Consider the following 17,588-nt stretch of genomic DNA (forward strand, 5'->3'; position numbering starts at 1 on the left):
AAGGGAAGGGAAGGGGAGGGAAGGGGAGGGGAGGGGAGGGGAGGGGAGGGGAGGGGAGGGGAGGGAAGGGAAGGGAAGGGAAGGGAAGGGAAGGGAAGGGAAGGGAAGGGAAGGGAAGGGAAGGGAAGGGAAGGGAAGGGAAGGGAAGAAAAATGGGCAGAGGGAAAGAAGAGAACTTACAGTGGAAAGAGTTAGCAGCATAGTCAGAGCAGCAAGCCAGCTGCCCTAGTCCTCTTCCATCCCCATCGCTCCCCACTTTTCTGTTCATTGGTACTATGTAAAGCCTCCATTAGGTACAGAAGGCATGGCTCAGTTTTTCTTAACACAACAAAGCCACAGTCATCTTTGTCTTTATAAGACAGGCCACTGTTAGTACTATGGCCAGAGCAAGAAATCCCCTGTGGTATCACAGCACTTACATGGAAGGCAACTGTGTGTCTTCTGTAGAGGGTAAATAGATTTTCAGCTATGTTTTGACCAACACACACTTCTAATCACCTGCCTGTATCTATATCATATACAACCTAAAATATTTGTAAACCAAGACCAGCCAGTCTGGGACAGGCTCTTCCAGGAAAAGGCAGGAGCAGGGAGCTTTGCTTAAGTAGCAGCAGAAGGAACAGTGGAATGGCTAGGAGACCCACATTCCCTATCCCCTTCAACTATGGTGATGAGTAACTCTCTGGGGCTGTTACTGGGAAGTAACAGCCAATTGTCATAAATGCTTTCAAATGATATAAATGATATCCTAGATGATTTAAAACATAGTTTTAGGACAGGCAGATAATGGCCAACTCACCCAGAGAGAGAATCAGTTCATTCCTCCAACAGTGCCAAGCAGTGAATTCAGCTTGGAACTGATAGACTACTGTGGTCAGCAATGGTCCAGCAATCTGATGACTTAGGTCCTTGTTCATCAGAAATGCTGGTATATATTAGAAAGGGAAGTCCATTTGTCAATATACCCTACTAGGGAAGATGCAAAGGGAAAGGGGGGATCTATGTAGCAGCCTTCATTATCTGGAAAAACCACAGGCTGACAGTGGGAAAGAGAGCAGGATGCTGTCCTTGTGGGCCTCCCCCAACTTGGCAGGTCTTGCCCTTATGCCCAAGATCCTTCTTCAATGGTACCCATTTCCTGGTTCTTCCACAGTCCTCTGTGAGGCTCCCTTGCCACTGACTGCAGACGCCATATATTTATGCTACTCCATTTAGAAGGTCCTGTGGGCTGTTCCTCTTGGGCACATCAAAGTCTTATCTAGTGAATGCAGTAGACATGTAGCAAATACACTGATTTTAGATGGTAGAAACTGGTCTTCTTAAGAGTTGATTGTTCCTTACTGGCTATCTCCCTCAGGAATCACAGCATAACAAAATCCTGAGTGTGTTTAACCTGTAAACCTAAGATATGGCTACAGAAGTCTTAGACTATTGCTGACTTCTCCGAGCCATATGCCTAGTATGCCTGAGACAGACTACTGTCCTCAGTTTCATGTCACACACCAATTGGGTCATGTGACAGGGCCAGTAACTGTCTATAAAGGTAGCTACTGTGGATGGATACCTCCATGGCTCATTCTAGAGAAACATCCCTTTATTTCTGTCACTGTGGAAATGGAGACTTTACATGGACAACTGTGCCCAGCATGAGCCTCTGCATCTGTAATAGGCAATGTGTACAGCTGTAATTGAACATTTCAGAGGCATAAAGGATTATATGAAACTATGGTCCACCTCTGTCACTAGATCTCCATCTCCTTCCCAGAAGCAATTCCTTTGATGCTTATAAAGTATTCTGGAACACGTGGAGAAGGCTCCATTCAACCTCTCTCTGCAGCACACCACTGAAGCAAACACTTTCCTAGTACACTCTACATGGCACCAAGGGAAGACTCCTTGTAAGCCACTGTTAGTAGATAAGACTGTGCACGTTTGCCTAGACAGTTCTTCACCCAATGCCTCCTTTTGCAAAACTCCAGAGTTTTACTGCAGAGAGGTTGGGGAAAGGATATGATCCCATTAAGCCAGAGTGTCTGGCTTCCCCCAAAGGTCCTGACTTTTGATTTCTGGGTTACTTACTATAGACAGCAATCAACGCAGGACTCAGGTTTCCATGGGGTTTTCTTAAGTGGCCAGATGCCTCCAGCTTCAGTCTCCTCCTTCCTTCTTGCACTGTGTTTTGATTCAAAAATATTTTACTCTCTTACAGCTATCCAATTCTTTTAGGAAAAAAAATGAGAAGTATTTATCTTATCTAGTCATTGGAGAAATGGAAGTCACAGTGACCCTGCCTGAGTGTTTCTGACTATGGGTGACCCACTAGTGTGTCAGCTTTGAGCAGTTTCATGCTGCCCACATCACTGTGGGGATAATAGTCACAATCTTGTCTGTGCTCATAATTTCCATAATCTTTAGCCAGAGACAGACTCACTCTTTACAGTGAAACATGTTAATGTCAGCCTAGGACCTCAGTGGCAGCTCTGGATTTCTTTGGCAGTCTCCAGTCTTCCTACACAGAAGTCTCAGATAGCAGGACATGTTTACTATTGTAGATTATGTACAAGTTGATAACAGAGTGATGGTCAAGGCACCAGGGCTATGTTTTGATTTTGGCATGTTTGTTCTCAAAGCTAAGAGAGGCGGGGGAGGGAAGAAGAAGGTGCTGAAATTCTGTAGTATATTGCTATTGCTAGAACTCAGGTGGAAATCAGAGGTCTGGGACCACACATGACAAAGTAGGACTTTGCTCCAGGACATGAGGGAAAAGGAATGATGTTTGAATGTTGTTGAGAATACAGACTAAAGAAAAACGTGCCAGCGGAAGCCCCCCTGGAGTCCTTTGTTAGCTCCTATGGAGGCTACATTTTACCAAAGCCACATCTCATATGCATTCACCTATACCATGTCCTGACCATGGCAATAAAGGACAGATGGGGGGGGACCTTTTCTATCCTCAGGACTTGAGTACTTTCCATCAGCATCTTGGCTGTTTGGAGATTTATCACTGGGGTGAGCATGCCATTTGTCCCCGAAGCTGAGAGCCATCTGAGATAACATGATGAACAACAAGACTATGAGCATAAATTGAGACTATCTCAGGCAAGCCATAATTATCTTCTAAGTTGCCAGGATAAATCCAGATGCATTAAGACAGACTGTGGCATATACCTTGCCTTTTCATCTGCACAACAATAAAACCCTGGTGTTATCTTTACTACAGGGACTGGATACTTAGTCATATTTAACAGCGAAATTAGTATTGCTTTGTAAGGAACGATAACCTGAGTCTCCTGATGCTGAGTGTGTGCTTTCATTTTTACATCATGCATGGATATTGTGCTCATAGTTTTCTGTTCTGTAATGAGAAATGGAGCTTAATTTGTGTGTGACCTTTATTAGCCAGGGCTCGCTGTCAATCAGAGCTAGCAACCCTTATTCATGGACAACTGCATGGCAGGCCCTGGGCTAAGAGCTTTGCTGTGTCAGTCCTCATACCACCCCTGATGGGGGTTGTGGGGGTGAGGGGGCCTATTATCATCTCTGCACATGCTCACAAGCTCAAGGGCTCAGGGCTGAGTGTGCATAGCCAGTGTGGTCTTTATTCTTACCTAAGGCATTTGTCTATATTCTAGAGCCCTCTCGTGTTTCCTTTGATGAAATCTGATGTAGACATGTCACCTGTCTGTCTGGCCCCTGTCCAGTGGCTCTCTCTGAGCCGAGTCTGTCTATTGTTCATTCTTGGTGTATCTCCCATGTAGCTGTAGTTTAATTGACTTCTGTAGTGGCCCCTTCTCTTCACAGGGAGCTGACGGAGGGTAGATCCGGTGTTGCAACCTCTGAGCTACACTCTGTGGCTCTGAAGACATGATCTTAGTACAAGCACTGTGAAAACATCACAAGGGTTTGAAGTGACATTTGGGTGCTACTGGACACATGGTCTGCCTAGTCCTAAGACAGTACAGGTCTTACGTGATTCTTCGTATGTGTTTTGCTGTGTAAGCTCAATGGCTGACACTACAGGTGTGCCCCACCCTGTCTAGTCATGAACCTACATCAGCTCGCTTAATTACCAGGACATCCTACCCTGTGCAGTGGGAAGTTCTAACTCTCTGCCTTCAGAGTCCTTTCCCTGCAGTGTTGAGACCAAGAGTGTAAAGCATCATGCTGACCAGACCTATCATGGGCCCCAGGACAGTGTGTATAATACTTACTGGTGCTCTCCAGGGACAGCTAGGAAGGTACTCCACAGGGTAGCTTGGAGTTTCTCATATTTCCATTAAGCATTTAAAGCTGACACATGAGTAACTGCCGGTATAATAATTATCTATGCTGGGAACATTTTATGTGTTCTTTTATTTAAGGTAGCTTACTCCATTTTCCAGATAGGTAGACTTGTGTGAGTCCCAGATCAGTGGCCTTTGGATGTAACTCAAGGTAGAATATCCCCCAATTCTCACTCTGCTCCCGTGGCCAGTGGCACATCACCCGTAGTGTCCTCACAGATCCTTACCTGTCCTGCGAGCCACTGCATGGCTCCTTCCCACAAATTCTAACAAGCTTCAGGTGGAAGAGCAACAGCATGTTCTGCAAAGCAATCCAACTCTTGTCTTTTCAGACCCTTACACCAAGAGAAGGACAGCTGTCTTGTGGATCCTATGCATCCACAATGGTCCCAGTATTTAGAAACAGGAAATGGTCTGAAGCCATGGGTAGATTTATATCCACCCCTAGGAACACTGGGAGAGAACCCAACCGCCTGCTGTACCTCTAAGACCTGTGGAGTCAGATGACCCACATTTGAATGTACTTATGTGATTCTTTTAAAAGTTACAGAAAATTCTCCAAAAAGAAGGCTAAAAATAGGCCCTACCTTATATTGTAGGAAGGTTATACACCCCAGAAGAAACCAGGGCTGGGTAGTAACGTGCACTACCTTCCAGAAGCCAGCTGGGTCCAGGGCCCAGTTTTGGCCACAGAGCTGAGTTGTCACATGTGACCTGTTGTCTGTTGCAGGGCACCCGCAAGCCCAGCCCTCCTCAGAAGCCTCTGCCTGCTGATCCATTGAGCAGGACTTCTCGGCTCACCAGTGCCTTGGTGAGGACCCCAGGGCAGCAGGAACCTGGGCACCGCCCAGCCCCCATCAGGTGGGTGTCATCTGGTCTAACCACACTGGTGTGCGCAGGTATCAGGTGTTGAGCCGTGCTTCCTACCTGCCCTGAATGAGAATGATGGGAGATGAGTGTAGAATAACCAGGAAGCTGTCACTGTAAACCATAGCTATGCGCATCACCACAGGGCTTTCTACAATGGCTCACTTACCAGAGAGATCATAGCAGGATGAAGACGACCCAGGAAAGCTGAGTTGCTGACAAGAGCCTGGTCTCCAGCAGGCACTAAAGAAAACATTGTGTCTGTATGAAGGTTGGACATCCACCATAGTCACCAAGACCTTCTCTGCCTAGTCCACAGCCTGAGACACTAGTTCATTGTGGGAGACTATGGGAAATGAGGGCCAAGCAGCTGCTCAGTAGCTGGAGCCCTAGGGGCTTCTCTACAGCTGAGTGACCCCGTGCAGGCTATCTCTGGCTGTGATCATCTCCACCCTCTCCCACAGGGGATGAGGCAGATGCAGTCCAAACTCTACTTAGATGGGGAGAGGTTACCCACAGCTGTAACTGAAGCTGGCTCCTGCCTTTTTCAACTTAGCCAACGTTAAATATTAAAGCACATCAAGTTGCATTTAAAACAAGGGTGATAAAGACTCATAACACTGCGCTGAGATGCTTGTTGCTGAGGTTGCTCGCATCAGGTATCTCTGTGGTGAAATCCATGGCATGCTGGGTGCTTTCCCATCTTCCACATTTGCTGGTGTAGCTGGGAGCGTTGACAACATGGAAATCAGTCCAACCTGCAGCTCAACCTCTTTCTTAGTGAAATTATTCCCTTGTGGGCTTTTTGTGATTTTGATTGTCTCAGTTCTTGGGATAGAACATGCTGAACAAGTGCTGCATACCCTGAGCCATGGTCTCTGTAGTAACCCAGGCTGACCTGAACCTCCTGATTCTTTATTCTCCTTTGCATTGGGATTATAGGTGTGAGACACCATGCCCGGGTAGCAGACTGTTTAACCCACAGCCCACTTGTCTGATTCACATGCCCTTTAGCAGGCAGTGAGCTCTTTGAGCACCAGAGAACCAAAGGTACTGACTGTTGGCCAGGCAGCATGCTCAGTAATTCCTATCTAGGCGAGGGAAAGGCACACGTCAGTGATTCATTACATCTCTTGGGAAGAATGTTGGCCTAGGAAAGAAATGACTACCTCATAAATCTCAGAGATAATGCTGGTCAAAGGGTTACAATAGTCTAGTTCACCATTGTAGAAATGCAGGAAAAATTTTTGCATGGCATTTCAGTTACTTTTGATATTCTACTACATTAAAACACTGCATGGACATGATGGGGCGGGCAGGGAGCACTCTTCTGCATAGTGCCCCCAAGTGCTACCCTGTCGCAACCTCTACTGATGGCAGCCTGGCTCCCCATCTCTTGAGCTGTGCAACGTGATCCTGGAGCCACTAGGCATGTTGGAGCTGGTTAAAAATAAAATAGAAATATGGAAAAGTGTGAATAAACACGTGCCAGGTTTTGAACACTTAACCCCACCCCTGTCGATGCCCTCAGCACTTTATGCAGATTGCACACTGAGATGCTGAAAAGAACTGAATGAAATTTAGTGATAAAACTGAGTTAATCTATGTCACATGGCTGTTAGAAACATAGAATCTGAGACTGGAGAGATGGCTCAGTGCTTAGGAGCACTTGCTGTTCTTCTAGAGGGACCAGAGTTCAGTGTCCAGCACTCACCTTGGGTCACTCACAAACCATCTGTATCTCTGGCTCCAGAGGGATCAGAAACACCCACTTCTGGCCTCAACTGGCACCTGCACTCACATACAGAGACATCCAGATAAAAATAATCTAAAACTTAGAATTACCTGAGCTATTCATATCCATGTTTTTCTATCAAATGGTGCTATTCTAAAATCAACTCATGGATAGGAGGCACACTTCCAGAGGGGGGTGGTAGACTGTCTGTTATAGGCCACTGGGAGTTCTGCAGTAAGATCCTTTTTATGATCAGCATCCCCACCCCTCAACCCCCAACCCCAGAAGCTAACCTGGCCTCCAATCTCAGGTGGGGATCTGTGAGCTCTATCCTGGGAGATGCACCAGTGTGCAGAAGCAGCCTTCTTCCAGGGTCAGACCTTGGAACTTGTCCACAGACTGGCTTAAGTCTAACTGCAGTTTTGTTTTCCCCTCTCTGGCTTGTTCTTCAGACCTGCCCCTAAGCATCAAGTACCTAGACCCTCCCACAATGCCTACATCAAGTGAGAAGCCAGCCCAGACCGGTCCTCAACAATGAAGACAGAAGTTTGCACTATCTTCGACTCCATTGGAGTTGTTGTTGTACCAACTTTCAGAATTTCTAAAGTGTTTAAAACACCATTATTTCCAGAACTTGGAGCTACTGCCATCGGTGCTGTGCTGTGGTGCTTTGTGTACTTGCTCAGGTACTTGTAAGTTATTAATTTATGCAGAGTGTCTATTACTGCGCAGGGCGCCGTAGCAGGCATTTGTACCATCACAGGGTTTTTCTACAGAAGGAAGGCTCCTCGTACTTTTGCTTTTCTGGAGGACTTGAAATATCCTGCTTGATGGGACCCAAGATGAGATGTTTACTTTCTGTTTGAGGCCTTATTGGAAAACAGCTCCCCAACTTCCCAAGGCTGTGTTATGGTACCAGACACGAAGCTCAGGACACCCCAGGTAGAACCTGGAATGGGTTTTTTTGTTTTGTTTTTTTATTTTTATTTTTTATTTTTTGGAAAGTCTTTCTTAGGTTGTAGTCAGAGCCTTCAGGAAGGTCTTGGGCCCCTACATGCTAATGGCCTTCAGGCCGTGCACCCTGAAGCTCTCAGACAACAGGTAGCATCTGGTTTCTAGCAAGCAGCTTTAGAGAGAACCTGGGGTACTGAAAAGAAGGTTGGGGTGTGGCCACACCAGGATAGAGACTGGAACCCTAGTCTGGGCAAACATTTGACCTTGAGCTGAGCAGCCATGAGCACCTCTGGGGAGCAAGGAAGACTGAGGTGCTGTACAAGGCTTTGCATCGAGAGCTGGTAGAAGCTTCTCTCTGGCTGCCCTTTGCAGAGTGCGAGCTGGCATAGGCATGTTGTTTACATTGAGAACAGTGGTGTTTCTACAAGAAAGCCACTGCCTGGGCACTGCAGGCCTCTGTCTCCTACCCATTTAGAGCTAAGCAAATTACCACATTGTCTTCTTGACTATAATACAATGACCCTGTGTTCTGACAGATAGAGTAGGCTTTCTATGGGACCATAACCATTTTCAGATGTGAACTGGTAACCAGATCTAGTCGATCAACTCTGGAGATAGAAATCTCCTTTTTACTGCAAGGCTCAACTTATTAAAAATTAGGCAGAATCCATATGCTTGCAAAAGCTATAACCACATGGAATGCTATTCTTATGGTACAGCCTAAGTCTGGTATCCTTATTAGTAGCCATTGGACAAAGAACCCAAAGTTACCCGTGTGTTCTCTTCAAGACATCCTAATTTCTTCAGAATAGAGACTCAGTCTTTCTCACACTCTGAACATACCTGTTAATGCATAAGACAGCAAGGCAATCAGTTTCCTAATACTGAGTTTGCTCATGAAAGGCAAACTCAGCCAGGCAACTCTTTAACCTTTACTCTTTCAATGTCTGACTGAAGCTTCTGAAGGGAAGCTACCTTCAGAAGCAGATCTTCAAGATGCCTCAACACAGTTGCATGAAAGATATATATTTTTTTAAAAAAAATTATGTAAAGCAAAATTCCAGAGGCCTTCCCTGTCTGCTGATGGGGTGTAGGATGACTGGCTTTCACATTAGAAGGTAATTGACAGCAGTTCTGTACCTCATCTGACTGCTTTAAAATCAAGGCTTCTTTGGAAGGGTCACATTAATGACTGACCTGTGCCTTGAAGCAGAAGAGAAAACACAGACTTGAAATTTGGTTTGCTTTCTACAATTCAGAACTGTATTCAGCACTGGGAAGGAAGCATGGTCTTCGTGATTGAGTAAATAAATCTACGTCACAGATGCATAAATGAACAACTCCTATAACATGCCTCTTTTCATGGCACAGAGACAATACTGCTGCCATTGAGATCTATACAGAATTTTTGTAACTGATACTACATTGGGTAGTTGTACTAAGGCCAAACATACACAACCGTCAAGGCTTACAGAGTTATGTGAACATTATCTTGTGAGACACATTGTGTGTCTCCAGCCTTAGCTGGAGTGAGTGAGTCCCTCCTCTGGGTGGGGGTTGACAGGGAAGCTAGGAATACGTTTCTTCTGTCATAGATATGACAGAAGAACTTTGGTTTTGGAGGACAAGAGAGAGTTTGGTTTAAAGGAAGTTGGAGACGTGACCTTCTGCCATTTTCCCAGTGGCCTCTAAGGATGCCGATGGTGCCTTGCCCGCTCTGCAGTGCTGATTGCTTGCTTTTTACAGACCGTGCATTCATTTCTGAATAAGAACATATTTAGTCCTGATATTCCCTTATAGGATAGACAGCGTTACTAAAGGTATACCTCTAAGATATAGCAGTTATCAATTAAAGCATATTTAGAAGTAACTTCAATTTTAACAAAATTGGGAACCAATAACCAGCATTGGGGCTTTTTGATAAAGGGTAGTTTTTCTCTCCCTTTCTCTATCCTTCAAATGACAGAAACCAACATTAATACAGTTCAATTAGTCTGTCTTGTGCTTACACACATTAGAGGTATGTCTAGAGTTGGCTGAGTCTCGTAGAGCATCCCTGAGAAAGGCCAGTAGGTCAAGAACCTAGACATGAGGCATGGCTGGATGTTCTCCTTCCCTTCCTGCATCGAGGAATAGTTATAGGCTATGTGACCCTACTTCACAGGCAAGTAGGAGGCAAACCTTACAGGCATTCCACTTAAAAGCTGGTCTCCTACAATAGTCCTGAGTCTGTTTTCCCAGCACATGGAGAGCAACAATGCAGTTTTCCATTTCAAACTATGCATGCCGAGTTTGCGCTCTGTGTGAGTGTTTCCAGGTTACACATATGGAATGACATCACAGAAACCACACAAGCAACAAATTAAATTCTACGGGAAGAAATACTCCTGACTGGTCTCCGAGGAGACATTTTTATGCCTTCTTAACTTTATTAGGAATTCTCAGGCTGAAGCTATGGGTCATTGTTCTCCAGCAAATCAATACAAGCCATCAATGCACTCTCTAAGAGCTGCCAAACCCTGATCTGTGTGAATGTTCTTAGGAGCCTGTGATCCCTATGGTGCTACAAAGAGGCTGGAGCTGGGCCAAGGAGAAGGCCTAAGAATCCTCCTGCCTCTCAGCAGATGTTTACTGAGCACTCTGAGCCAGCGACACCCCAACAACCAGGAGGACAGTAGGGTACCCAGCCACTTGCAGCTCTTTCCTCTGAGGCCTGCTTCATGTTTTAATTCCCTTATATCTGGCCCCAGCTAGGGGACACTGGCTACAGATCCTCCCCCACAGTTTTCAGATAGCCTAAGCTGTCTGACTAAGCTACCCAGCTAAGAAACACCAAAACTCCCAGAAGCCCCCAAAACCAGTTTTTGAGCATTATGACAAGTGGAAGAGGATATCACAGAGGCCATTTTTTTTCTCTCCCTTCCACTCACACTGAAAGCTAGCCCTCTCCACTCCTAGTTCCTTCACATAACTCAGCAGCAGCTCCATTATACCAAGGACACAGGAAAACACAGGCACCAATTTGCCTTCCTCTCTTGCCAATCACAAGTGCCTTACTCTGGCCAGACCCACTGCCAAAATCTCTCTCATCCAAGAGAGCCAAATCTCTGCCTTTGTTACTACTTCAAGCCAATGTGGTAACTGCTACCCTTCAAGGTTCACCTAAACAGTACAGTCCAACCTTCTCCAGAGCCACAGCACAGAGCAACCTCCAGCACACACCAGCCTTGAGTCTATCCAGCAGCATATCAACCACAGTGACCTCCCTCCCACTGCCTTGCTCTAACTACAAGGTGAAGTTAGCCATAGAAAATCAAGTTAGCACTGATTACAAAATGCTTTTGCTGCAACCTGAATTTCCCAGTGGCACCTATTGCTTTGAAACTCTGGTGAGTTAAGTGATGCTCTGGGATCTGTGAGCCCCAGACTCAGATAAACTGAGTAGTGGGGACCCCTTGCAGGAGACATGTGTACATATGTATGCTTTTTGTAGAGAACATACACACAAACATACTTACATACATACTTTCATTCATACACACACACACACACACACACACGCACACTTACATGAGTAGTAATAGTTATTATCAAACCACTGCAAGCTTTTCTCATATAAGAGGAACTAGGAAAAGAAAATGTTAAGTGTGGAATTGTTAGGATGCTCAGTAATGGGCAGAGATCTCGCCAGGAGGCCTAACACTCAGGAGTCATCTTCAACTGGGAAATGATTTGGCCCCTGCAAGTTGAAAGCCCCACCGCCTGCCTACCTTTCTATACTGTCAAAGAGCATGTTCTGTGATATCTGTAATTCTCTAAGAAAGTGACATCTTAGCCCTTAATTTAGCACATTGAAATCAAGACACAGTCAATGTCATGTGACTTCTTCATAAACAAATCAGATTCTGGTTTATGTTCACTGGCCTGTGTGCTGGAACTTCATAAGGCAGTGAGCAGAAAGCACGTGAATCTCATGAGACTAGAAACATAATTAACAGTCCTCCTATCAGGACAACTTGGTAGTGGTTGGGATAGGCAGTCATCTGAATGTGTGTGGCAACAAACAACATAACCTGAACTGGCCACAGGCTGCTTAGCTTCGTTCTGATTAATGTTACATCTCAGTTAACCGGCACAGCCATTCTGCAGGGCTTCATCCATTGATAGCGCTTTGGTTAGCTCATGTTTTCACAGTTATATGTTACATGCTGTTATTTTTGTACGCATTTCTCATATGGGGGATCTACAGGTAAACACAGCCTCCGAGTTCAGTAGAAAAATGTCATTGTTAAGAGTATTATATCCAATAAACAGTAAACATATAAACTTTGAGTGTGTTATCCAGAATGTTATTGATACAAAACTAAGGGTAAAGTCTTGTGCAGAAAAATATGTGCTCATTCACTTATAAAAGGAAGGCCGTCTTGGAGCATGGCACAGGCAACTGAAGAGAAGTGCTGAGGGGCCGAGGTATGCGTGCTGCTAATCTGGGAACGGAGCGAAAAGAAAGCCTGTCAATACACAGCACTGGTGAGACAGTGGGGAAACCTGATACCATTTTTAACTATGTGAATTCATAACCTATCAAAATAATGTTAAAGTTCATGTCGTTTATAGAAAAGTTCAAAAAACATCAACCATAACACTATCAGATTGGCAGCAAAGAAAATCTAAATGCAATAGTTACACACTTTTAAAATAGTATCCAACTTCATTAAACTGCAGAAAAATATATATATATTCAAAATTATAGCAAAAAAAAAAAGAAAGAAAAGAAATCTTCGTCCTTACCACTTAACCCAAAACAAAGCAAGTGGGTTTTGTGATGACACTGGGTGACTGACAAATCACATCTACACACAGCAAGTAGGTATTCCAAAAGACAGAATCTGACCTCTGCCCTACTGCCTCTCAGGATCAAAGAATAATAATTTAAAAAAAAATGTGTGCCCTAGAAATATAGGAATTCTTCAGCCACCTAGAGAACAGCAAATTTAACTCTGGAAATGATGTATACTATGGGCTGTTTGTCAAACTCCCAGAATTAGAAGCATTTACCTGTTGTCCTTGTTGAAATCCATCCCTCCGCCCTGTCTCTGATGTCCAGTTCAGAGGATCTGAAGGAATCCCCGAAAAGGTGGTCAGCAGGTAACCTCACTACATCTGTGAACTCAAAGGTTCAGTATAAGAATCTCTCATGATACTAGAACAAAAGCAGTCCTTGGGGGAAAATTCAGAGTCTCAAATACACAAATTACTAAATGAAAGGGTGACAATGGGTAATCACAATGTCTATAAAAGGAAAACAAAAAACCTTGCATAAAAAAATAAATTTGTAAAAAATAAAGCGTGCAATTTAATGAGTCTGAAAAACAGAACCATGAGTTACTGGGGATGGAGAGAGAGTAAACAAGCTATAAATCACCTTCTAATAATCAGACAAAAGGAACAGGAAATACACATAGCCTTTGAGCATGCAGACCCAAGACAGTGGACAATGTCACCAAGCTATATGCTGACGAGAAGGATGTGAGGTATCCTCCTTGCATACAGGGGCTGGTGGGTACCGTCTGCACCAGCCCCAGAGAGGATGGTAAGGTGGATGTCGATGCTGATCATGAACAAAGCATGCGAGGATAACCCTTATAAGAAAGGTAAAATGCCCAATGCAACATCCACAGACCAGATTAGATACACCCACAGATCGAGTCCCCAGGTGGGCCCACTGTGAAGCCTGCCGAGCAGAGCTGAAACTGGCTACATCTGAGTCAGAGTGTAGCTGTTTTCTCTGCGGCTTCTGCAGTGTTGAACTTTGGTTACCTTTTCATAGGCCTTCCCTAGGTTTTTTTGTTTTTTTAAAAAAATAGAGTCCACTCCCATGAGGGCTTTTCTAGCTGCTTTATTAGAAGGCTAAGTGAACCAGTTTGTCCCTAGAGACACAAAATGCACATGGTCCTGCTGGTGTTTAAGCTTGGTCCAGCTAAAACTTTCCACATTCCTATCTTTGGGCTCTCATCTGCCAGTCTTGGTGGTGGTTAACCTCTCTTTATCCACAACCTATACGATTTGCCTCAAAAATCTATCTGCTCTCAAAACTAAATGTAATACACTAATCATTGGTGAAGCTGTCCAGGGTCTGGGTCCTTTCACCACAGAGGTGAGCATGTGCAAACACATGACCTGATGGGCCTGCCCTCCCAGCACTGTCTTTCAACTAAACACTACAAACAGAACAGCGCCAGTCTACAGATATGTATTCTGAGCTTTGATGTGAGGCCAAGAGCCTAAGAGAAAACTCCTGGGTGCTTAGGAGGAGCCCCGCTGCAGGAGGCAACAGCAGCCTGGCCTGCAGTGGGGCGGGAGAGATAATAAGAAACACATGAGGGGAAGGTGTCCAGTAGGCCTGGAACATCTCGAGGACAGCTAAGGAGGAGGGGGAGACAGGAGAGGGGACCCGTGAGCACTCGTTTATGAAGCACCAGTGCGTAAATATTTGGTTTTGTGTCTAACTGCAAAGGCACAGGGCAAGAAAACATTCCTGTTCTATAGAGGCCCAGTGATGAGACCACATATGAACATGCTTAGGTAAAAAGATGTATTTCAATGTGGGAAGAGTTGCCCATTACATAAAAGTCACTGTGAATCTTCAACTAAATAAATAAACATCTCGTCCTCAGAGATGCTGCACGTCACGTGTTCAGCCCAGTGGTCCCAGTTTGCTGGTCGCTAGGTCGATCTCTCAGATGGGGAGTGCTCTGCTCAGTGGACAGAGGACTTCCTTGGCAGTTTTTTTTTCCTTTCTTCTAGTAAGGAAAGTACATTCTAGAAAAAACACAATGAACAAGTAGATGTCCTTCAAGGTTTTAGCACGTTCTGTGAGTCTGAAAGAACTACAAAATCAGTTTTGATAGGCAGGAGGGAAGTCCTCACCTGTCTGTCAAAAACTCTGGCCATTTCTAGGACACCTTTGCCAAACTGGAAGGAAACACAACTTCCTTAATTTGATGACAGATTAGAGTGTACAAGTCTCATACATCTCTTCCTTCTCTAAGGACCCCAATGAACATTACCTCGTTTTTCACAGTAGTATCTGCCCCTTTATCAAGAAGTAGCTGAACTAACTGTTCGTGATTATTTAAGACAGCGACCTGGAAACAGAAGAGCTGGTGTGAGAAGCACTCCCCTCCAGCCTTGCTCGCCTCCAGTGAGTTCAAGCCCAGCATGGGTAACATGATAAACCCCATTTCAAACATATAGAGACTGTAATGACCTTCCCCAATTATCAGTGGCTGGGGAAAACTACACAAGCAAACCCAGGCCTCAGATTCAAGCTGCTCAACTCTCAAGCCACGTGTAGTGGTCAGAAAAACTGAGACCCGGGCAGAACAACGGTGTACCATGAGAGGCGTCTTTCCATCTTTGTCCTTGACGTTCACGTCAGCCCCAGCCTCGATGAGGAGTGAGGCCACCTTCTGGCTTCCTGTCACAGCGGAGACTCTCATGAGTGGTGTCCATCCTGAACCAGTGTCCACAACGTCTACCTATGTGGCCAAAGAGACACCTGCCTCAGTCCAACCACTTCCCTGTGGCATTGCTGCGCAGACATAGACATGCTGGCTAGTCATTTCCTAGACCTGAGGTGAGCTAGCTGAACTCATGCCTGTGTTTGGGGAGAGGACTTGCTGCGTCTCACAGGAGGTCTCCTGAGACATCACACTCCTCACTGCCATACTCATCTTTTAAATGGAAATGGTAAAATGAGAATGAGTAGGGGCAGGAAGGGACCGACTCCTCCTCACACTGCCTTGTGCTCTCCTTAGCTGTAGGTTTTTCTTTTCATCACTTTAAAAAAATTTTATTTATACCTTATTTTAAATCATTTATTTATTTATTTACACTCCAGACCCCATTCCCCTCTAGGTCCACCCGCCAACCCTCCAACCGTTCCACATCCCATACCTCCTCCCTCTCCCCCAACCCCCACCCTGTCTCCACGAGAATGTCTCTACCATCCAGCCCCCTCCCCACCAGACCTCTAAACTCCCTGGGGCTTCCAGTCCCTTGAGGGTTAGGTGCATCTTCTCTGACTAAATCCAGACCAGGCAGTCCTCTGCTATATACAAAGCCCCCAACACATATATACCATATAGTTTTTAAACTCTTTTAAAGATTTACTTTGATTTTGTATGTGTTGAATATTTTGCCTACATGCTATGTCCACAGAGGCCAGGACAGGGTATCAGAACCCCTGGAGCTGAGTTACAGACTGTTGTGGGCCACCATGTGGAGGCTAGGAATCAAACCCATGTCCTCTGGAAGAGCAGCCAAATGTTCTTAACCTCTGAGCCATCTGTCAAGTCTCTGACTATAATTTTAAGTGTTTACTTTCTTTTCTTTCTTTTTTTTTTCTTTAATTTGAGGTAGGGCCTTGTTGTGTAGACCAGGCAGCCTCAAATTCACAGAAATCTACCTGCCTTTCTACTGCTGGGATTAAAGGTGTGAGCCACCACACCTGGCTCAGTGGTAGTTCTTTTCTTCGTTTGATGTATCTTTCACAGTGCTTTAAATCTTATCTGGAATAAGACCATGATGACAAGAGCATATGCCTTTGTACTTCGCAAGGCTTGCATCTCAGGCAAGGAGACTAGAGCCATCACAAACTAACTGGGTTCATTCATGCCCAATGCTATCTCCCAAACACAGTGTGCCTAGTAGTAAAATAGCCAATGCCCAAAACCTGGTTTATAACCAACCCTTTCAATTTCTTCTTCCAAAAGAAAATGTGTGGAATAAAAAGATGTAACTGGCACCAAATTCTAGGGTATCCCCAATCAAACCAAGAGGAGTAAGGATGAATATGAGAGAGTATAAGGGTATGCAGAGAGAGAGAGAGAGAGAGAGAGAGAGAGAGAGAGAGAGAGGGAGAGAGAGAGAGAGAGAGAGAGAGAATGCTGCAGAATGCATTCCTCAAAGATGCAAAGATGATCCACGGCCGCCATGAGCATCAGAATGAATAGCCAGCAAGGGGCTAGCAGGAGGTCAGGGATGCTCTTGTTGTTCAGACGGATGAGACTGATGGACCCTCTCTATCCCGTCGCTGCTCTTCTTCATAGAAATGGCCAACTATGAGCAACAAGCTCTGCTGTGTTTGAATAACAATAAAATAACCACCTGCCTTATCAAGAGGGTCTCCAAAGCACCTGCACACATATCCTGTCTAGTCCTGGGGATGAGGTATGCGTATGTGTTCCTGTTCCTAGTCTAAAAATTATCAAACCCACCACAGGGGTCCAGTACCTTTCCTGAGGTCATCCAGCCCAACAAATGCACAAAAGGTTCCCTGTTAAGGGAAGTATGTCCCCCTCGGCATGAAATTCCTACACCTGGAGGTGGTAGTTCTGCCTGGCTCTCAATCTTCCCCATGGTCTTCCAAAATGCCAGGTGAGCAATCTGCAACAACATGGAGGCCAAGCTGTTCAGCTGTTCCTGCTAGCCAGCTGTTTACATAGCTGTCTCCAGAGGACCCACGCATGCAGGTCTGTCCTCTACAAATGGCTCCTGGACATCAGTAGAAGGTGGGATTTAACCCAAATGGTTGGTTACCTGAAGGTAACAGGATTGTATACCTGAAGCCCAGAACACCTACACTTCAAATTTCCAGAACTTAAATGTTTATATCAGAGAACTTGCCTGCCTAAGAATCACTTTCCCAGAAAACCTCAGCTTATTGTCCCTATAGACTCATAGTG

The 17,588-nt window shown here is 45.1% G+C and overlaps 2 protein-coding genes across 2 annotated transcripts in view; one reads left to right on the forward strand and one right to left on the reverse strand.

Annotated features, from left to right (window-relative positions):
* Positions 1–7,599, forward strand: part of Adam12 (ADAM metallopeptidase domain 12) — a 277,083-nt gene extending 269,484 nt beyond the window's left edge. The window contains exons 22-23 of the mRNA XM_028772568.1: positions 5,014–5,144; positions 7,338–7,599. Of these exons, the coding sequence (XP_028628401.1) occupies positions 5,014–5,144; positions 7,338–7,392 (186 nt within the window). The 3' untranslated portion in view covers positions 7,393–7,599. The remainder of the gene's footprint in view (positions 1–5,013; positions 5,145–7,337) is intronic.
* A 6,126-nt stretch (positions 7,600–13,725) lies between these two features.
* Fank1 (fibronectin type III and ankyrin repeat domains 1) overlaps positions 13,726–17,588 on the reverse strand; it is a 123,276-nt gene continuing 119,413 nt past the window's right edge. Inside the window, exons 8-11 of the mRNA XM_028772523.1 lie at positions 15,237–15,380; positions 14,910–14,987; positions 14,770–14,814; positions 13,726–14,661 (exon numbers count right to left, since the gene is read on the reverse strand). Of these exons, the coding sequence (XP_028628356.1) occupies positions 14,599–14,661; positions 14,770–14,814; positions 14,910–14,987; positions 15,237–15,380 (330 nt within the window). The 3' untranslated portion in view covers positions 13,726–14,598. The remainder of the gene's footprint in view (positions 14,662–14,769; positions 14,815–14,909; positions 14,988–15,236; positions 15,381–17,588) is intronic.

Source organism: Grammomys surdaster, unplaced genomic scaffold (genome assembly GCF_004785775.1).
Source record: "Grammomys surdaster isolate TR1022 unplaced genomic scaffold, NIH_TR_1.0 214, whole genome shotgun sequence".
NCBI classification, from domain to species: domain Eukaryota; kingdom Metazoa; phylum Chordata; class Mammalia; order Rodentia; family Muridae; genus Grammomys; species Grammomys surdaster.